At 39.4% G+C, this 22,815-nt stretch overlaps 1 protein-coding gene across 1 annotated transcript in view; it reads left to right on the top strand.

The window, feature by feature from the left end:
• The first annotated feature begins 7,323 nt into the window (after window positions 1-7,323).
• CUNH6orf58 (chromosome unknown C6orf58 homolog) overlaps window positions 7,324-22,815 on the top strand; it is an 18,693-nt gene continuing 3,201 nt past the window's right edge. Inside the window, exons 1-5 of the mRNA XM_085313975.1 lie at window positions 7,324-7,648; window positions 13,881-13,967; window positions 18,153-18,337; window positions 19,581-19,714; window positions 20,250-20,488. Of these exons, the coding sequence (XP_085170101.1) occupies window positions 7,324-7,648; window positions 13,881-13,967; window positions 18,153-18,337; window positions 19,581-19,714; window positions 20,250-20,488 (970 nt within the window). The remainder of the gene's footprint in view (window positions 7,649-13,880; window positions 13,968-18,152; window positions 18,338-19,580; window positions 19,715-20,249; window positions 20,489-22,815) is intronic.

Genomic DNA, 22,815 nt, shown 5'->3' with positions numbered 1-22,815 from the left:
TAGATGCTAAGATTTGGATTTTGTGCATGTGTGCACGTTAAAAACATGTTGTATTCCAGTCTGGTGATGTTTTTTTTTCTTTCAAATATATTTGAAAGTAGCAGATTGAAAAGTTACATAGCATCATCTAGTGGTCATATACAAACCTACAGCAAGCTACAATTCCACCATCCCTATTTTGTCAGATTTCAAAACACAAAGTATGTGAATTCTTTATTTCCATCTGTCAGTCTTTGGTCTCTAAGGAAGAAATAGGCCATTAAGTTACGAGGTGTTACCCTTGACGACTGTAGAACAAGCATATCAGATGCATTATCACAAGTTTTACTGCAAATGAGCTGAACCCAAAGAATTTTTGTGTGTCATTTTTAACACTGGGATGTTAACAGCCCAGGATCAGTACCTACCTTTAATTCTGATATTGCATTTACTGTCATCAATTCTATTTGACAAAATAAACTGTAACTTACAACATTTTCAGACTACTTCTTCAGAGGCACAGAATCAGGACAGTCTTCTGGCTCCAAGGCTGAGCTTTATAATTAGATTAGTTAGAACAAAATGCCTCATAAAATCACAGATTTCAGAAACCTGCTGTCTTTAAAACTTGGCTCTTTATGATCACTGTTCTGGAAGATTTTTTTGTCTTTTGCCTCTTTCTTGAAAGCTTAAGATTCTTCAGGTTCTGCCTGACTACATAAGTATGCATAAATTAGACTGTAGTGAGGTCAATATTGAGGCAAGGAAGCTTCCCCCAGGCCTTCATTTAAATCTAGGCTACATTAAAAAACTTCTTTATACCATAAGGTACAGGACAGTTACACCATCAAGGGATCTGGTGCCTCTGCCAGTGACACTCTTATGTGTCTCTAAGATCTCACCATTTTCCAGGAGAGGCGACCTTTATTCCCAAGGAGAAGAGCTGCTGCCTTCCCCTCCGTGGTGGCACAGCAGGAGAGCGGCTCTGGGAGGTCACTGCTAGACCAGACCCTGCAGCTCGGGACCTCCTGCTGCCGAGGCACCCAGCCCTTTCCGTGGGGCCATTTCTCACCGTGTACCCTCCGCCGTGTGCAAACAACGTGTTGTGTCTCCCCGTACGGACCGCAGAGCGAAAGCAGTGCAATGGCGCAGGCAGTGAGAAGAGGAACTCAGCTTGTGTTTCACATCACTGTGGCAAAAGGGCAGAAAGCTGGGGTTGACACTCATATTTTCTTTTTACAGGGATTACTCCCATCTTTCTGATAGACAGTTAAATATGATTCAAGACAAGAAAAAGCATGTGCCTTGTTAATTTGATGAAATGGTACTTCCAAGGAGGTCAGGAATATGTGGGAAACTGGACATTTTTTTGCGCGGAATCAGTGAGTTCTTGGAAGTCCTAATCTGGCAGGAATGCCTAGGGAATTAAAAGGGATTCCTTTCAAACCTGCCTAAAGTAAAACATCAGTTTTTCTTGCATCCCTTTGAAAATCCAAGGCCTGACTTTTCTGTGACAACAGGCAATGGATTATAAAGCCCTGTGCTACAAAAGTTGCCTTGTTGTATGCAACCAGCGTTTTCATTATTGATCCAGAGCATGAAGCCTTGCAGTATTTAGCAATCATGTTTATGTTTACTGGGTGATATAATCAGATAGCTGTCAGCTATCAGGAAATATCATGCCATTAGTTCTTACATCCTCRTATCAGTGAGCAAGTACCTTGTACACAGACGAATGCATCATCTAAATTTTGCATGAATGACTATGCATTGAATACTGCTATTATGGAATTGATATAGGTGTCTATGAATTCATGGTCTGTGAGAAATTTCACCAGCAGTGTTCCTGGGAGCTTCCAGGTAATGCAGTCTGGGATGTGATCTAAAAAGAAACAACAGTGAAGAAAAGTGAACCGAGGGCATGAAAAAATGGACAATAGAAATATGTTTTCCACAAAAATATTCTTTTTTAAAGAAATGTGCTCTGTCATCTCTCAACTTYATGGTGTTGCATCTCTCCACGTACTGTCAATAGATCACATTTCAAGGTAATATCAGCTTCATTCTCCAGTATTATTGACAAGTGCCTTTCAATACCCAGTAATTTCTCTCTCTTTTAACACCTATCTATGCATTTATTTTCACTCTACGTACCTTTTCTCATCCACAGTACCATGTTTTTGTTTCAGGTATGACTAATATGATGTGGGAAGTAAATATTAGGTATACATCTTTTTAAAAGAGTTATGTTTGATATTTGTTTATAGCAAGTTATTCACAGTTCTCTAAACAAGCCTGAAATTTGTTTTTCTTGAAAATCACCCTTAGTCCCACTGTCATGGTGAATGGAACAGCAGAACCAAGTTACGCTGTTCTATACCAACCCAGAATATCAATTAGAAACAAAAGTGTTATTCTTTCCAATAACAGACGTAGAATTAGGCAATAAATATAAGGATGATTTATACCTTCCATTTTTTACTTTCAAAATGTTATTACGTTTCTTAAGGGATATCTTGTACTAAAATTTATTTTGCCTGCTTACACAATAAAACTTAATTTATTTATCTGAGAAACATTTTTGCTAGCTCCACTTCGTTTTCTTGCAAGAAACCTTCTTTCCTTTCCCTTCCATTTTTTTCCTTCCAGGGAAAAATGGCTGCAGCTAGAAGAAGATGGATCACAGTCCTATGAAAATTACCTCTGAAGTTTCTGAGTTTGAAGAGGTGAAAATATCTCCTGAATTTTTTGGATTCATTATTTATCTCTTTCAACTGAAAAAAAGTTGTTTCAGTGCAAGAGTCTATCGAATTCTGTTATTTTGCCTACATCACATCAGATAATCTGGGCAAGCTAACATCTAGCTACAGATTTACTGCTTTGGATGTATGTGATTTTTTTTTAATGGATCTTTGCATTATGCTATTTTTTTTCTAAATAGTTATTCCACTTATTTTTTTTAGCATCACATTTTAATTAGATGAAAATGAGAGAGATTTCAATTAATTTGTCTAATAAATGGATGCATAATTAATGAAAGATTGAAATAAAGCCAACTCAGAATGTGATTGTGTTACTTTTTACTGCAGTTTATCTTTTCACTATCAGCAAAAGATTTACTTGAATTTATAAGCAGATTTAGCTCTGTAACTATCTCTGTAGGCAAACTAAATATATTGAAATTTTGCCATCTTCCTACATTAGACAATTTTTTTACAACCCTGATGCTTTCAGGAATATATCTATTTTGATTTCACCTTATCTTAAATATATGTTTCACTGAGTGATTTTTTTTATATTTGCCTCAGACAAATGAGCTTAGCTTATGAAGTTAAGATTGCAGATCAAAGTCTTTTATGGTAAATATTACTGAAAAGGTGCCGATGAAGACCTTATCTGTAGATGCTGAGTACTATAGATACCTAAGTCTACAATCAGTTTAACCCACCACAACCTTCACCTTCTGAGATCAGCAAAAAACACGTGAAAGCTATGGTACCATCTAAAGTAATCAACAAGACAAATGCACTTCCACAGAATCATTATGAAAGTGATTAAAGATGATCTTTAAAGCTCACCCTGGAGTTAACAGACAGCCTAAAAATATAGGTTAACTCAAATTTTCCTGTAGCTTGAGAGATACACAGTAGAACAGCATCTTTCGCATATACCTTAACACTGGTACTGCAGCAGCGATATTTGTAGTAAACTCAGTCAATCCAGAGGAGCATTCTGATCTGAGAGACTACATATGGGAAAGTATTGATACCCACTCCATATCTTGTGTGAAGAATTGACCTCCAAATCATTATTTTTACCTTTCAAGAAGTTAATTTTCATTTAAAAAGAGCCATTGGAACTCTGACACTGTTGGATTTATACCAGTCTTGGTGGCCATTTATCCAGCCAGCAATTCATCCAACTAGCCTCATGAAAAAATGACTACTTAATCTGAGAAAGAAAAATTTCATATTGCATATTCCATACAATGATTGATCTGGTATTTTCTACTGTAGAAGGRTTTGATTTTGATTAGGAGCATTATTCATTTTCAGTTTTTTAATTTATTTTTCATGAAGCTCTTTTTCGTGTTTTTCTGTTTTTCTAATTCTGAAGATAGGTTATTTGTTTTTGTTTTTCTCTTTTGAAGACAAGACAAGTATTATATTATGACCTTCTTTGATCAACCAGAATTATAAGCACAGCTTAAAACCTGAATCTTCAGGAACTGCAACACAGGTTACTCTGCTTGGAGAGGCAGAATTAACAGGTAACTTAGTCTATTTGCAGACAGAGAAATAGGAGGAAGAGATAACATGAGAATGATGTTTTCCAAAGGAGGAGAAATGTTAAGCCCAAGAATGCATGGAGGAGCCAAGATATGAGGATACAGCACCTCCAGCTTTCTCCACTACACATACATTATAACCTTCACTCAGTTTCCAGATGCTGTCAGCACAACCTGTAACACTGAATTAGTGGTGGAGTCCACCCACATGGCCATGACCTTTGACTGATGATCTTTCCTTACAAACACACCTAAGAGAAGTGAGGTAGGAATTGAAACACCCTTTTATAGCCATGTCATGGGATTTTGCTGAGGAGCACTGAAGCCATAAAGATCCTCCCTGCCAAATAACAAAGGCCTGTGACAAAAAGAAGTAGAAAATCTGTTCAGAGAAATAACTGCAGACAATAGCACAGAGACTGGTAAGCAACCTAAATATGTACACTGCTACAGGTTTATCCAAGTAAAATACATCACGAATGTCTTCAGCTGCAGTGTGGTCTAGTTTATCCTGGAACAGCAGTGTCACTATTGTTCATAGTCCAGAAGCACTCATAGTTGCTCGTGCAAATGGGAAGGGCATAGTGAAGGGTGCCAGGTGGCTACTATCCCATCCAGATCAAAATTCATTCTTCTTCCCCCAAGGACATTTGCCCTTAATAAGATTGAGTGCACCTTTCTCTTAAATGCTACCTTATGTGACTGAAAGACAGGGCCATCTTTAGGTTACCTGAAGGTTTCTCACCTGCAAAGCTGTGTATGAGTTCTAGTTTTTTTTCCAGTGAGTCAAATGATGGCTCTTCTTTAGCAGCTTCTCAGTTTCTTCCTCAGTGTCTTGTGAGGACTAAGGATTTCTATGTTTTAATAGGTTTGGGAGCACATATGGGCTGCCATTTCTTCTTGCAGTCCACTTCATTGGAAGATGTCTTTATTTCTGTTAGACTGCTGGACAAAGTCCTGGTGAATACTCTCCTTGCTTGCACATGCTAAGGATCCTTTGATATTGTACAGCCTTCAAACACATGGCTTTTTCTGCTCGGTTGACCTCCATGTACTGTTATATTCCAAACAGTATACCCTTTAAAGGTAAGAGTCAACTCACTTGACTGTAACTGTTTGAAAGAAAGACCTATAGTTGTTTAAACTTCACCTGTCGTGAATGGAAAGATGATGGCCTATCTAGAAAGAAATTTCTGTCAGCACCTCAGGAACCTTTATTAAGATGGGATGTATCACTTTCTGGAGGTGTATCTCTCTCAGCATTGACTGTACACCACACAACTAACTTATTAGCTGCCTAGCTGTTACATAACTTGGGACATGACATTAGGACAATAACAACATAAATGATAACACGTATTGTTTGATAAGCTTCTTATCAATGGCCTGCTTTTCTCTGTCAACAACAGAATGGTGCTGTTAATATACCTCACCTTACCTAATCTAGTTTTGTATTGCTGCTTATTAGCATTTTGGGAGTTATCTTGAGGCAAACTCTGTAGTCCATCTGAAAACTACAGTGTTCTCTCATGAAACTTGGTAACTACTACATATCAGTCCTGAATTTACTGTCTATCACTATCCATAAACTTTTCCAGGACTTGCTTTTGCTCTGAGGTCTGTAAAAACAGAACACTACTGAGTAACTAGTAAGGTAAGTACTTATTAAGAGACTGATGATTAAAATAGTGATGCTGATATTATTCATAGTCTTCCTTAACCTTCTACTCATCTAAAATGTTGATATCTCTGGAGCGATGACATGACTCAATACCCGTCAACCGACACTACTTAAGTCCAGCTGTCATTACAGGAATCCTCACATCCACTCAGGGGGGGAAACCAACAGGAGTTGAAACTCCAGTGCAGAGATTTTTCAATGGAAAGTTGCCTTTAAAGTCTCACAAAAAATTTAGCAGTATATTTGTTCATGTATACAAGTGGGAAAATGCTGTAAGATCTATACAATGAATTCTAATAGGTTGCAGTAAAAACATTTTAGTTATATGTAGAAGTTTATTTTTAAAAAAAGCAACTTTTGGATTCTTATTTACTAGAATGTCTCCTTCGCAGAATAAAAAAGATGGAAAATTTCTGAATTAAACACATATATTGCTCTCATATGTACTGTCAGAGGTCTGCAGTCAATGTCGTCTTGCTCTAATCCAATGTATTGTTTAATATAACCTTTAACATGCAAAACCTGACTGAAACTCATAAAATTACTTAAAAGAAAATAAACGCTTGTAGTTTTTCTCATGTGAAAGAAGGACTGCAGAGATAAGAAATGACATATCTGATAACTGCTCTTTAGCAACAGTTGCGTGTGTGAGAAAAAGCAGATGAAAATTATAAAACCCCAGAAGTAGATGAGGTAAAGTTGCTATGACAATTGTGTTTTACTTCCTTTTGGAGTCTACAAGATCATGGAGTATTTTAGTCTTTATAATGGTCATTTCTGCAAAAACAAACAAACATGCAAAATACAGCTACCTAGCTGTTATATAGCCTGGAATCAGGCTGAATTGGTTGCTCCAAACATTTGTAGGATTTGGATGCTGCCCCATGCACTTTGCCAGCAAGGGAGCATGCAGCTACCTCAAGGCCAAAGATAAAGCTGTCAGACCCAGCTTTCTGACTCACCACCCCACCGCCATGTGTATTATAGGTTTGAGCTCTGTAATATTGTTGTCCACCGTTTACGCTGAAGAACTAGATAGGGAAACGGGAAGATGACAGCTAGTAAGAAATACATAGACAAAAGGATATATAATGCTACTATACAACCAGTACTGTGACACAATGACCTTTCAGGTGAGTGGGCTCTGGACTGGGGACTAAATGTATATTGTGGACTATTTCTCCCCAGCTCTCAATGGGAAGACAGAGGTTTGAGTATTACACAGTTTGCTAATCTGGCAATGCCACGTCAGGCTCATGGGAAAGAAGGAAGGAGACAGGAGACCTATTCTGTTTGAGTCACTCTTTTTGTCCAGCCCTCTTCTTTCATAATAAAAGCCTTGTGGCCACAAACACCTAGCTCACAGACCTTCACAATGTGGGCATACTTTGGCGTACGTATTCTCCTTCTTGTAGCAACTGCTACACTGAATTCAGAGATTGCAAGAGCACAGAGAGGAAAAGATGCCACCAGAGAAGACATCTATCCCCCTCTGTGGGATTCTGCCCCTGAAAACCTACTGGATTACCCAGTAGAAGGCAACAAAATTGTCATCAATGCTTGGAACTACCGAGAACGACTGGGAGTGTATAAGAATTTGCTAAACTCTTCAGCCAAATATTTTACTGCTTTTGGATCCCAAAATTCTGGCAATATACTCTGGGGATTGCCATTGCAGCACGGCTGGCAATTTCACACAGGTATGAATTATATCCTTAAGCAGCAGAAACAGCTAAATGTTTACCAGACCCACTCTGGGTTATTACTTACAAGGTTTCTATTTTGCAAGCCCGGTACAGCCTCAGACAGTCTAAATGTTGACATACTCTGCTAAGATGATGATTTGAAAGAGAATTTCTCAATGAAGGCAATACTCTTGCGTAACTGAACAATAGATACTGAACTTTCTGATAGGAAAGGCTATTACTACACATAGACCTGATCAGAATCCAGAAAGATTGTAGTTAAGAAATACTAATAGATCACATGAAGTGGGAAATGTTGCAGTTTTCTGAAAATTTTTGAAAATGTATCCCAGTTATTCCTGATAATTGTAGCTAAATTTTAGGGCCTGCGCTTTGCAGTACTGTTCTTAAATTATTAACTATTGGGTTTTTTTTAATCTATTGGTTTTATGGTCTTTTGTCAGTGGTTTGAGTTTCATTTGAAAGACAGATGATTGAAAATCGACTTCTCCACTCAGAATTTGTTCCACTTTTTACCCTTTCAGATGAGTTTAAAGTAGGCATATTTTAAATATGTTTTTTTAAAATATGTACATTTTATTTTACCACCTGTGTTTTTCTGGATATTTCTAATGAGGTCCAAATTCTTGTAGTTCATTTTACAAAAGCTGATTGCTATGTGGGGCCCTCATCCTTGTTTTTTGTTTGGCCATGTCATGTGTGAAAGGTCCTTTGAAGCTAAGGCTGCAACATCTTATCAAGAGCATTATCAGAAAACGTGTTCTCCTGCGCTCTGCTTCACACACAGTAAAGCCTTCCATTCAAAGCTGGAGTTAACTAACTAACCCTATTCTGGCAACCAGAAAAAAGCAAGGAGAAGAGAATAGTAATCAGCAATGCTTGTTGGAACTTGTGTCTCGTGGTAAATCATAGAATCACAGAATCGGTAAGGTTGGAAGGGACCTCTGGAGATCATCTAGTCCAACCCCCCTGCTCAGCAGGGTCACCTAGAGCATGTTAGACAGGGCTGCATCCGGGCAGGCCTTGAATATCTTCAGAGAAGGAGACTCGACAACCTCTCTGGGCAAGCCATCCCAGTGCTCCGTCACTCTCACAGGGAAGAAATTCCTCTTCACATTCAGGCAGAACTTCCCGTGGTTCAGTTTGTGCTTGTTGACCCTTGTCCTGTCACATGGGACAACTGAAAAGAGTTTGTCCCCATCCCCTTGACACCCTCCCTTCAGGTACTTGTAGACATTGATAAGATCCCCCCTCAGTCTTCTCTTCCCCAATCCTTCTTTCTGCCTACATATAAGCAAATACTGATAAGCAAATGTATCTCTATGCCGGTTGTTCAGTTTACTGGCTGCAATCTATAGTCCTGTGAGGTGGTGGTTTGGCTGAAGCTATATGGAGAAAAGATGGAGATCCTGCAGCTGGTGGTGAACGAAGGCTGCCAGCATGGAAAACTAATTACTAAGTAAAAAGAGGTAGAATAAGCCAAGTCCAAGCAGATAACTAGCTGATAAACAGATAGCAGCAAGAAAAATGTGTTTGGAGTTTAGGTAGGCTTTGTCCCTGTCCTCCTTTGTATATAGGATGCAGCAGAAGAGCTGACCCAGCATCTGGCAAGGACAAAGATGACTCGTTGTAAGAGCTGCACAAGAGTGAAAATCTGCTGAAAGCAGTCTATTTATGTAGTATGGCCTCATCTCTAAGTGAAGATGTGCCTGATGGCAGTTACAGTTCCCAAATAGAGATGAGTGCCACAGAGGGCGAGAGGAAGCTTTGCACCTGGAGGCACAGATGGGTAAAGGTCTACTGTTGCTTGTCAAAGAGTAAGAGAATTGATCCTTAGACAAGGAGTCTTATTTTGGAAATGACGTGATCAGAAGGATAAGAAAAAATAGTAGAAGGAGAAATAGCATTTGTTGCATTGGAGAATAGTATATATAGTATATAAAGAATAGGAGCCAGGAACAGAAGACAGGTAAAAAAGCCTTGCAAAAAGAAAGTTAAGGACTAATAGGAGAAGAAAATATCAAAGACTGGACTGAGAAGAAGAAAGAATGATACATAGGAGGTTATATAGAAAACACAGGAAAAAATATTCTGCTAATAGGAGTAGGAACAGAAGGAAATCATGCATATCAGCATGTCAGCCTGTATGACTCGGGTTGTTTCTGGAAAGCCTGCTGAATTCACCACCATGTGTCCCCAGAGAAAATGGCTCACTGCCTGCCTAAAGAGTACAGCCAGAGCCTGAAAAAGAGGAAGAAAGGAGAAAAAGGGAAAAATAATGATCTTTCTTGATAGTGCAACAAATGACATGGCCATGTCAATGCAGGAAGTGTTCAAAGATGACTATGGTTCTAGGAAAGAAGCTCAGGAAAGAAAGAAGTTTGGACTATCTTTGGTAGAATGATTTGCTTCTTCTAGATCCTAGTGGAAGAGGATCTGATGAAAGTAGGACAAGATAACAAAGGCCATCAGAGAGTTCAAGTTGTGTTAATGTAATGTAAGGGAAATTTCAGTACTGGCAAGTAGTCAGTGGCAGAGGACTTTTCTTGATGGATTGACTCCCGCAAGACATGAGGGGTGCCAGGTTTTGAGAAAGAGCTCAAATGGCTGGAACTGAGAAGTATGTTGAGGGATAGGTGGATAAGGGGGAAAGAAGAGACAAAATTTTGGTGTGTACAGTACCCTTACTGGTGTAAGCACTAGCCTTGCTTTTGGTGTGTGCACTAGCCCTACTCTAGTCAGTGTAATCCAGGTAGGCAGCCAGGTTAGAACAGCAAAAAGTGACTGAAGCTTTTGTGTATTAACGTAATGAATCTGGGCAGTCAAGTGGAGGATTTGAATTCATAGCACAGGACAACAGGACTCCCTGAAAGAGCAAGCGAAATATGTTGCATCCACGGTCCTCTCTGGTCATGAAAGTTTTATGTTGCTGAGAAAAGATGAAAACTATAAGTATGAAAAACAGAATGCCATTCCATCTTAACGACATGCTAGACAGTAAAGAATAAGGAATAGAGTAGATGGAAGATCAAAATTATTTAGGAAAACACAACAATATGGAGATGGTGGAATCTTCCCCACACCTGAAGTTGGATCTGAGTACGGATAGCTATGTGTACAATGCTACCAAAGGTATACATATTACCAGAATTAAGGTCATTATGGAAAATACTGACTTGCTACATACAGAATTGAGAAAAAATATTGCTGGCCTCAGATATTGCTGAACGACAGATCCAATGCATTTTTATGGATATGATTTTATACATAAACCATAAAATAAGAAATTAAGCTACTAAATAATAAGAACAACACATATATTTACAATAATGGACTTAAAAATTAAATCAATATTTGCCTAAATTTGCAGTAGAAACAATGACTAAAATCCAGAAATGCATTTCCTTCCACTATAAAGTCAAAGTGTTGAAAGAATGTTCCTAGTTACACTTCACAAATTGAGAATGGCTAGAGGAATTGTAAATATGGTAAGGGAAGAGCTAAATGAGAGTTTAGTGTTGAGTGCTTCTAAGGGTAGTATACAACTAATGGAGGACACACTCAGAGCTCTTCAGTTATCATTCCTGAGAACAATTGTATTAGGTTTCTGATTAAAACCTTGCCACAAAAAAAAGTAGCATAAAAATATTGTTAATGAAATTGCATAAAGTTGCTAACAAAGCTGAGAAGCACTGTTAATACAGAGAAAGACTGGAATAGTTTGGATAGACATCAGGACAGAAATAACTCTCATGTTCAGCTCAGGGAACAGGATGCAACAATGCAGATAAAACCAAGAGTAGAGAGCTAGAAGGAAGGTTAGTGTTTCTAATGCCAAAAAATTTAGATACATCCTGCAGTTATTACTGATACTGCTCAGGACTCCGTTTTCTCAGAAATACTTAGACTAACAATCCTCAATAAATTTCAGGTGTAATTCTTCTGAAGTATTTTTTTTTTTCCTTCATCTTCAACCCCTTTGCACAACAGTGAACTGCTGCTGCTGCTTGTGCCCTGTGTGGAAGTAGAAGCTAGCAGAAAAAAAGTTTTCACTAAACCTTAGAAATATCCATTTTCACACACTCAAAAAAATATCCGGTTTCAACAATGTGCACTTCTCTCTACTGCAAGCTCCTGCTCTCAGTGGTCTGCTACTGAAAGCCATGTGTTTGAGCAGCTAGTATGCCCAAGCCCACAAGCTCCATCCAGTCAGCTGGAAATGATAATTAGGATAATTTGTATGCAGGTGATTCAGGATCATCTCTTCTTCCCGAGAAAATGTATCCTGAAAAAAAGCATCAGGTGCCTCACCACAAAATCCGATTGTTAAAGAATGTCATGGAGTTTGACATAAATGGCTGAGCCTTCAGAGACTGCCTGCTCTGCAGGGCAGTTTGTGACTGTCTGGAACAGCTCATGTCATTGGACCTGATCATGGTAATTGCATGTCATACACCTAAAGCAGGCTTTCTGACTCACTACATGAATACTCACGTATTTGCAGAATATACATATCTAAGTGCTGTGATGAGTTAAGCTATTTCTCCATGTCATGTGCTTAAAGTTAAATATGCCATTCCATGACTTCATGAATCATTGTGAAATGTCTTGCACATTTGTGAAAATGTAAGTGCTTGTAACCTCTGCTAACCAGATACAACAATATTTGTATGTTCAGCTTAACAGTAAAAGCATGTTCGTATGCCTGGTTAAACTGGAAGGGATTCTGTATCATATCAGCCAATTAGGTGAGACAATTACCAGCACATTACATTTGTGCTGCTCTGCTCATTGAATGGTTCTCCTACATTAGCAGCCTTACCACTATCAAAAATACACCAGTTTTGCTTTTGTGTATGTCCGTACGTGCATGTGTATTTATATCTCTATAAAAATATCAGGTGGATTGAGAACTGGCTGAAAGGCAGAGCTCAGAGGGTTGTCCTCAGTGGTGTGCAGTCTAGTTGGAGGCCTGTGGCTAGTGGCATCAACCATGGCTCAGGATTGGGTTCAACTTCTTCATCAATGAAAGGATGAGGGGACAGAATGCCTCCTCAGCAAGTTTGCTGATGATACCAAGCTGGGAGGAGTGGCTGACACACCTGAGGGCTGTGCTGCCATTCAGAGAGACCTGGACAGGCTGGAGAGCTGGGCAGAGAGGAACCTCCTGAGGTTCAACAAGGGCAAGTGCAGGGTCCTGCACCTAGGGAGAAATAACCCTAGGCAGCAGTACAAGCTGGGGGCTGATCTGCTGGAGAGCAGCTGTGCAGAGAAGGACCTGGGAGTGTTGGTGGATGACAAGTTGACCATGAGCCAGCAATGTGCCCTTGTGGCCAAGAAGGCCAATGGTCTCCTGGGGTGCATTGGGCAGAGTGTTGCCAGCAGGTGGAGGGAGGTGATCCTGCCCCTCTACTCAGCCCTGCTGAGGCCTCATCTCGAGTGCTGCGTCCATTTCTGGGCTCCCCAGGACAAGAGAGACATGGAGCTATTGGAGAGAGTCCAGCATAGGGCTACGAAGATGATCAGAGGGCTGGAGCACCTGCCCTATGAGGAACGGCTGTGAGAGCTGGGCCTCTTCAGCCTGGGGAAGAGAAGACTGAGGGGGATCTTATCAATGTGTACAAGTACCTGAGGGGGGGGTGTCAAGGGGACGGGGACAAACTCTTTTCAGTTGTCCCGTGTGACAGGGCAAGAGGCAATGGGCAGAAATCAAAGCACAGGAAGTTCCGCCTGACCGTGAGGGGGAATTTCTTCCCTGTGAGAGTGACGGAGCACTGGACCAGGTTGCCCAGAGAGGCTGTGGAGTCTCCTTCTCTGGAGATCTTCAAGGCCTGCCTGGATGCAGCCCTGTCTACCATGCTCTAGGTGACCCCGCTTGAGCAGGGAGGTTGGACTAGATGATCTCCAGAGGTCCCTTCCAATCTTACTCATTCTGTGATTCTGTGATGCCCTATTTTCAGACAGTTTCATAAATTCTCAGAATACTTTTCCATTGAGCAATAAATTGAACTGTAAAGCACAGTCAAACTGCTATACACTGCGTGAAGTTTTGACTGAGAAATTCAACTACTGTAGGAACAGTAGTTTACAAAGTAAAACTACAGTATTTGTTTTGCTTCTCTGAACAAAATTCTGCCTGCTTTACTCATATAAGTTTTTTTGGTCTCAGAGGGGTTTTTGTGTGAAAAATATTGAGAAGTATTTGTTATGTTATTCCATTTTTCAGGCAGATTAGCAGATCCTTCCAGTGTGACTTCCTGTGGCTATGAAGCTGGAGACCTTCTGTGCATATCTGTAAGAAGCTGGTGGGCCTGTAAGTATTTGCTATTATACTACTTTTCTCCAAAATATGATTAATGACCCAGATGGCAATTCAGAATCTTTCATCCACTTGAACTTCCATATTAGAAATTAATTTCAGTGTTATATAACTCTCCATCAAAAAATTTCAGTATGACATCTAGATATGATTGAGTAAATTAAAATTAACTGACTTTGATAACTTTTCTGAAAAATAAAGAAAAAAAAAGCAAATTCTAAACCTTAAAAGATGTTTGCATTTCAAAAATGCATGGAAAAACATGTGGGAAATACCATGATGGATATCTATATTAGTGGACATTTGTAAAGATGGCATTTTTCAATTACTCCAGGTCAAATTTTTTCAGTTTAAACAATAGTACTTAGAACTAAAACTTAGCGCAAGATGGACAAGTAGGAATCTTTGTGGTTCTTGATAACATAAACTTGGCCAGACTTTCCAGCCTTCGTTTGTACCTTCACAATTGACTGCAGAGGGGAAAATAAAGGGAGACTTTGTGCCCATGATACCCAAATAATTTCATTATCTTCATTATATTGACAGCATTTATGCAGTGGGCTTTCAAGTATCCAGCTGAAACTCTATTAATAATTTCAGCTGGCATACATGAGTTATAAGATAATTAATGTTCACTTTAATACTGTCTTTGGATTTCTAGTGGGCTGAAATCGTATTAAAAATCTAACAGTATTGCAATAAATAGCAGCAGATTGAAGACAGAGAGAGGGAGAAATGGGTGTAAAGATCAGAATTTCAGGTGCTACTCCCAGTGACAGTCTCAACGTCTCTAAAAATACGCATCCAATTAATTCAAACAGCTCTTCTGAAATGGAGATATCCACAATTTTTGGATACTTTTGATGAACTGAAGGGATCAAGTAACTGGTTTAGATGGTTTACACAGTTTCTTGCAGGAAGAAGCACATCAGCATTTTAGTAATAAAAATGTGTATCTCTGGTGTAACTGGAGAACGAGTTTATCCATCGCACCTAAGCAAATATTAAGCATTATAGGAGCCAGTGCATTCACAAACATGGTGGTATCAAATTTGGAATCTTTGCACTAGACAGTGCAAAGAAAAGGCAAAGGGACAAACTACTGAAAGACTAAATGTGAACTAACTCAGCCATATGTACGATTCGCATCCTTCCTAGCAAATGTGGCAGAGTACCTTTTTCCCCTGCGGGACGTAAGGTAGATCTACTACACCCTGTGCCAGAATTGTAGCAGGAATAAGAATGCATGGGAGTGTACCATACCCAGGTTTTCATGCAGAAAGGGAAAAATAGGCCTATCAGCTTTTAGGCCAAGAGCTTTGCAGAAGAGGAAAGAGTGTGATCTGGAATTTCCCATGCAACTCAAGGGTATCCATTTATCATCAGATAAGGTAGTCCACTCGATGGCATTTTTAGCATCTACAGAAGGACCACCAACGCTACGATGTGCTCTGTCTCACAGGCCGTGCATTTGCTCTAGCAAGAACCTTGACAGTTCAGTTTGCTGATTGAGGATTTTAATGTTCTTAATGTTAAGGTTAATTCTTAATGTTAATGATTTTAACACTCTTTTAACAATCTTATTTTCCTGTGGTATTTTTTACAGTCGATACCTATACGGTACACAGTATAACAACAATGTGTAGCTAGATTTCCACAGAGCTGGTCTTACAAAACAATATTGCCAATTTGTTGTTCTTGAGCCATGGAGAAAACATAAAGAACAATTAAATTTTCTCATATGATGAAACAAAAATGCATAATTAATGTGCCTACACCCAAACTGAGTCATATATTCCAGTCACACTAAATAGAAACCTCCAGAAGATGTTTTTGCTGCCATTTTTTCAAAGCTGAATGAACTTTATTTTAAAAAATCTACAATTTCAATTTTTTTATCTGAGCAAAAGTCAATTTTGTTATACTTTTTTTTTTCTTTTTTTTTCCTGAAACTGGAACTCAGGCCCTTTTGGAAAGTTTATTCTCTACATTTTCAGAAATAGAACTGACAAGCAGGATGGGAGGAAAAAAGGACAACCCTGACATATAGCTGACAATCAATACTTCCATTTAAAGGCAATAACATGACAAAAATCTCTTTTTAGGAAATAAAAGTCCTTATCAGTCTTTCAGTTTCCATGTTCTTTCCCTTCCTAGAGGGCAACCTCTCCTTTTTTATCCTTTAGCATTTTTTTCCTCTATTACTTCTGTTCTTCATTGCCTTTGCTTCCCTGCTCGGATTCTCCTGTCACAAGTCCTCCTCCTGTTCCATGAGACCTGCTGGCAAGCTACCGTGGGCGGCTTCATCCCTCCCTGCCACACGGTTGATTTGTTGTAGAGGCTGCATAAAGCTTCAGGCAGCGAGCCAGAAATTAAATGTATATATCTTCATGTGATCAGACGTAAGTGCAGAGTAAATTAAATATTTAAATTTAGAGTAAAACCAAAGGTCATTGCAATACTTGGTGCAACCATTCAGTTTGATTTCCTATCTCTGAGGGTGATGAGTGCTAGATACACTGGAGGAAGGTGTCTCAGACAGTGATTGAGTAAGAATGGTCATTGCTGCACAAGCAGATAACCTCTCTGAAACAGAAACTTTCTTTATTTTCTTAGTGTTTTCATTCCTGTTCCTCGCTTACTTCTAAAAAGTACACTTCCATGTAACATTGATTTTGCTGCCTCCAGAAAATGTATAAACTCAGCCTTTTCATCTTATGACAGCAGGAGCACTCCAAAAGTCTTTCAGAGTATACTGAAATGTCTCTTACTGTTCTAAGGATGTGAGTGCTTTTGGTGTGTCTTCAGGCCAGCCTTCTGCCGCCCACGTAGTCATACCAAGACAGGAATGAAGCTAAACCAGAAGTTGACATAATACTCCCTGTAAGACTGTTGCCTAAGACGTTTTGTCTCTTCCCCTGGAATTATATTCAGTATATTCCCTTTTTGCATTATTTTCTGTTCTCTGAGTCCCCAGGCAGGCATAAATACATAATGTATGCAGGCACTTTTAAAAGAACACAAGTATTTTCTGATGTGAAGTCCAGATTTCAACACTTCTCGTGAAAACAGTGAACAAGAAGCAAGACCTAGCATAGCAATGACTCCCAGCTAGAGAACATCTTTGGGTAACTGGGATGTTTGTTTGGCTCTTTTCACTGGCGGTGCATTTGTTCTTGCATTGTCTACCACTCCCTGTGAGACCCACTTAGAGGAGGTGGAACAATTTTTTTTCCCATAAGTAGGACAGTGACAGCTGATAGGCAGCGAAGTTTTTGGTCCTTACTGCTGAAACTGTGTACAAAATACATAGGCAGTCAGTGATCCCAACCACAAACACGTGCAAATGACTACTCATCCAAGAGGTAGAACATCTGGACTCCAGGCTTTCCTTCACTGAAAGTTACTAAACGTTTCTTTTTTCTTTTTTTTCTTTTCTTTTCCTTTTTTTTTTTTTTTTTTTTTTTTTTACAAAAAAGGGGACAGAATTAAGGGGAAATTCTCCTTCCACATGAAGACTATCTAGTAAGCCATATGGCCACTTTCAAAGGAGGTGTGGTCAGGCAGAGGTAGGGACTGAACCTGGGTCGCCTACAGGCTGGGTGAGCGCTTTAACCGAAGGATCAGAACAAAGGAAGCCAGTATCCTAAAATAAATATAATCAAAATTGAGGTTATTTGCAAGAAGATTTAATGTTTGAAATCCCTTTTATGTTAAAATATCTCTAATATTTGCCTTTTTCTTTTTTATATGCGTAGGATGCTTACAGAGTTTTTTGTGTAGATGGTATTCCTGGAGTCTCTTTTTTTCACTTTAAAGTTTACTTTCTGTGCTTAGTTGGCACCCAGAATTTGAGAGGCATTTAATGTCCTTTCCATTACAACCTACAGAGACCTATTTTTTCCAGTTGTATGTCCCTTCTTGTAAAGTACAGCACACTGTCAGCTCATGCAAGGTTATTGATGAGCAATATATAAAAGACTATTATAAATTCTATCTAAATCAATACAGATACCACCATTAGTTCATTTCTGTACAAATGTCTCTGTTGCTGAACAAAGTTGTGTCAGTGGCAATTTGAAAGACTTACATTTGGTATTAGGGAATGCTTGTTTTTTCATGCAGAAACTTTTCATTTGCTTGTGGTTAACATCTTTTCTTTTTTAATTATTGCTACAGGTATGAATTACTACCTGGCTATTATACCTTTTCTGAGTGCAGTGGAAGCTGGCCTCTTTGGAGAGTTGCCATATGAGATAGAAATATTACCACCAGAGGAGCAAAGAGCTGATTTTTGTTATAGTGTTGCTGGCTGCCGTTCTCGCATTCCCAAGCTCATGGATGAGTGGAAGGCCTATTTTGAAGTAAATAATTTTGTATTTTCATATTTTGGAGCAAAAGATGCCAGAATATTACCTTAAAATTATTATTACTGTTTGTAAGATTCAGAGAGCTTAGTTTGCTGTCAATAACAGTATGATACAGAAGTAATAAGCAGGAAATATGAGAAGGATGGCATAAAGTGAGATAGAGATGAGAAGTCCAGGATTTTTACAGGGTGTGGATTTTTTCCTTCCTTTCAAAATAATCTTGTAGTTTGAAAGGTGTCCCAAGAGACTGTCGTGCTAGTAGTTATACTTCCAATGTTATAATATTGCTTATACTAGCAATGCAAAATAAGCATGTGAGATAGAACACTACCCTTGAGACATGTCCTTATGATAGTTTTATAGGATTTATTTATTCTTGCTAATATTAAAAAAAAAAAGAAAATGTGGAACCTTCCTTCAGACGGACACTTATTCTTACAAATGTTTTTTTTCTTCTTCACTCCATCAGTTGTTATCTAATCCTGAACATGTCAAGGACATTTCTTACTCTCCACAGATTTCTTACTCCATAGATTTCTTACTTGATAGATTTAATAGCTATTCTTTGTTCAACACTTTTATTAGCGGTGAAATAAGAGTGATCAGAAAATTTAAACCATAAGCCCTCCTGGCAGCTCCAAGTATAGGTAGTGATTATAAAGGCCAGGATGGGATCTGTCACTATATATATTTATTTTCTTAAGATTCTTTTTCCTAAACAATATGTTTAGAAAACTACTACAAAAGGTCTACTTCTTGGATAGCCTTAATGACAGCCATTAGGAGGCACTTATTTTCTGAACATCTTGATCAATTGCAGCTGAAAAGAGTATGAAAAGTGTTTCAAGGAATCAAACTATTGTAGTATGGAAGCTTCCATGGCACTCAGACACAAAAGTCCACAGAATTATTGTAACTGAACACCTAAATCATACGAGTGAATTACTTGGTCAGTTGAAAGCAAAGAAAGGCAAATCCCATTAAATTCAATGGGGATATGAATTTATGCTGTACATCTATATTGATCGCCTTCTTCTCCCTATGTCAAATATCAGTGTTACTTAGAAAGTAAAAGCAACACATTTTAGCTACTGAAAAGCAATTTTATTCAGTTTGCAAACTTACCGTTTTGTGAGCAATGTGCAAAATTCTGAAAGTATGAGCTATCTGCACAATTTTGAAATTCGCCTTAAAAAAACCCACTATTTCTCTGTCTTCTTCCCCCCTATTGCTGTAGTATCTATTATCTACAGAGCAAAAAGCTGCAAACCCTACAACACAATCCTCTTTCAAACTGGATGATGCCCTCGGTCACATGTGGAAGGCGCACACGTTATCCATTGCTTACGCTTTACCCAAGTTCCAGGACAGGTAAGAGACATAGTCAAAAGGAGACCTTCACCACTTCTTTGCTTCTTCGTAAGGATAATATCTAACCGAAGTCAATGATGTGAGCTTTCTTACTCATCGGGCACCTGATTCACAGATCTTTAACCTCTGCTCTTCAGCTTTCTCAGAGCAGAGGACATCCTGATGCCAAGGTCTGCACAGCAGTGAGCTGCAGCTCCTGCACTGCAGGCTGTCCAGGCTGGCACTGGCGAGCCACACCACGCCACATGCTTAAAATAAGATGCTGTTTCCAGTTAGGAAACCACATGCTTAAAATAAGATGCTGTTTCCAGTTAGGAAACCGGGGTCCAAGTCAGGAGCTCTGGCTAAACTGGCCTAGGGGCAGGGATACCAGGAGAAATTAGGTATAAAAGGATGAAGGTGACTTTAAGACACTGTGACACTGAGACAGCTCACGATTTTATACTGAAAAAACACATTCAGGATTAATGGTAGACTAATGAGTTCTATGGTGGATTTCAATTATCTATTAAATTTTCATTTTGTTTTCTTTCAGCTTAAAATATCTCTCTGATCCAGAAGCAAATTTTGGAGAAGACTGGGCTAATGGTGTGGATTTCATTGCAGCCACACATTTCTCTACAGATTTGCAGAATACAAACAACTTCCAGGCTTTCCTGCCCCAGAGGATTCTTGTTGAAGGGGATGTTTTCCCATTCATTACTGACTTCAGTCCGCAACAAAACAAAGTCTTGCTTTCTCTGAGTGCTCTTCACAAGACAAATGAATTAACAGGTATAGTCTGATCTATTAGTCCATATATACTTTGTATCTTACTCTCTGTAAACATTTCTCCCCATAAGCACCATGACTTTTAATATAAAATAGTACAATCACTTCCTAGATGGTATTAATAACATAGTACAATAAAAATAAAATCATATATAAACAATTCACTAAATGCAACTCAAGGTGAAACTGAGGAAATATGTTGAGGATTTCACATGAGATAAATGCATCATTTGCTGGAACAGATGGCTTAACATTTTTTTTTTCCTCCAGCTTTCAAAGGAAGTATAGAAACACAAAAACTAGTTTACATTTCACCAGATAAATTTGAAACCATTAAGGCTGTAAATGAAGTTGTTAGATCAGCTGGAATCATTAGAAAAAATAGGCAAATGATCATGAACAACAGTTTATGTGCCCAAAAGTATTCTCTGTTTTTTTTCTCACAGTCTTTGGTATAATAAAAAATATAATCTGCCCCAGTAAACTATCTTGTTAGACAATCTCAGCTACACCGCTTTGACTAAAATAAGTTGTGCATCACCATCCAGCGGTGACATGTAGAATTACAGCCTTCTATAGTTTCGCTCAACTTCAGTTGATTCAACCACTACTTTTTTTTTTTTTTTTTTTTAACAGACAAAATCTATTTTGCATCTTGAAGTGAAAATACAGTATAAAATGTGGGATGTTTACATCATAAAATGATTATCCAGAGCTGTGGCATTTCTTTCATGATCTCTTTCTTCTGCCTATATATTTCAGTGAAAATTCTCCTGCTAAATGTATTTCTAACTGAAACAAAAGCTGTTCAATGAAGCTGTTAGTATTACAAAAGAGCATCCTCACGCCACCGAGTGCTTCTCTTACATCTCCCACACAAATTGAGGGAAGCCTGGTGGTCTGACCAAGGCACCTTTACAGCTCTGCCTCATGCCTAGCAATCCCTCCCRCAGCGCAGGTTTCTATAGCTATCTCCAGTATCTGTCCCCACGATGAGAGGGGAGGCAAGGCAGCGAAAAGCATGACTAGCAAGCAGAGACCACAACGCCTCAGAGCGAGGGGCAATGGGGACCTGAGTGCAAGGGCAGCAGAGTGGCAAGGGAGAAAAAAAGGCATAGATGCTGAAGACAACAGCTGGAAGCGAGGAACGGAGAAGTTTCATGTGAGTGCAGGCCGTGAACAACGAAGCCTGTAGCTGGAAAACTCAGCACTGCAGGCCAGGGATTTCTCTGTCTCTGCAATGAAGGGATGGGCTTTGTATTCAGCTGAGAGATAAATGCCAGCTAACTCAACCTGATGACTGCTTTGCAGATCAAAAATGGAGCTTCAGACTATATTTGACTTGGATCTGGGTCCACAGCTGAGCAGGGAACTGAAGTACTAGGTCTTATTGCAGTAAAAGTCATGTGACAAAGTGTGACATCCTGCTTTAGTAGTTAGGTGCTTCAAAGTTTTGAATACATCCTCTGAGGTGTAGAGGGCTCTTCTGGTGCTGGAAACTTCAGTGGCAGATGGAGAGCCTCACAGAATGTGATCTTGTCCAACCCAGAGTGAGATTTGATTTTTTGTTTCCAAGTCTGATTACTCCTTATTTTCTCCTGCCTGCCTCTCTCCATCTAGCCGGGAGCTGCACTCAGAGAGTGCCGTGCTACCTCTAAAGCCTCTTGAGTGACGAAGACAGAAGCTTTACTTTTTTGTGCTCTCCCCCTCACTGAAATCCCAAGGTAAAAAGGCAGAAGCCTTGCCACCTTGGACCTTTCCTGCTGTTCTCATCTGATTGCCTGGAGCAGCATAAGCTTTCACTTGATTGCTAGGGTAAGCAAGAGGGCTGTTTGCTGCCTTCTCTTAACTCTCCACCTCCCTGGTAAAATTCTATTAGAATTAAGTTATTTGGTGTTGCCAATTCTAAACAGAAGCTTCTTTTGCAGGAGATTGATTAATCATAGAATCAGTAAGGTTGGAAGGGACCTCTGGAGATCATCTAGTCCAACCTCCCTGCTCAAGCGGGGTCACCTAGAGCATGGTAGACAGGGCTGCATGCAGGTAGGCCTTGAAGATCTTCAGAGAAGGAGATGCCACAACCTCTCTGGGCAACCTGTGCCAGTGCTCTGTCACTCTCATAGGGAAGAAATTCCCCCTCACGGTCAGGCGGAACTTCCTGTGCTTCAATTTCTGCCCATTGCCTCTTGTCCTGTCACAYGGGACAACTGAAAAGAGTTTGTCCCCATCCCCTTGACACCCTCTCTTCAGGTACTTGTACACATTGATCGGATCCCCCCTCAGTCTTCTCTTCCCCAGGCTGAAGAGGCCCAGCTCTCGCAGCCGTTCCT

The sequence above is a fragment of the Rhea americana genome, unplaced genomic scaffold, assembly GCF_003343005.1.
Source record: "Rhea americana isolate MKP2758 unplaced genomic scaffold, rheAme1 scaffold_110, whole genome shotgun sequence".
Lineage (NCBI taxonomy): Eukaryota > Metazoa > Chordata > Aves > Rheiformes > Rheidae > Rhea > Rhea americana.
This window is presented reverse-complemented; position numbering and strand designations above follow the sequence as displayed.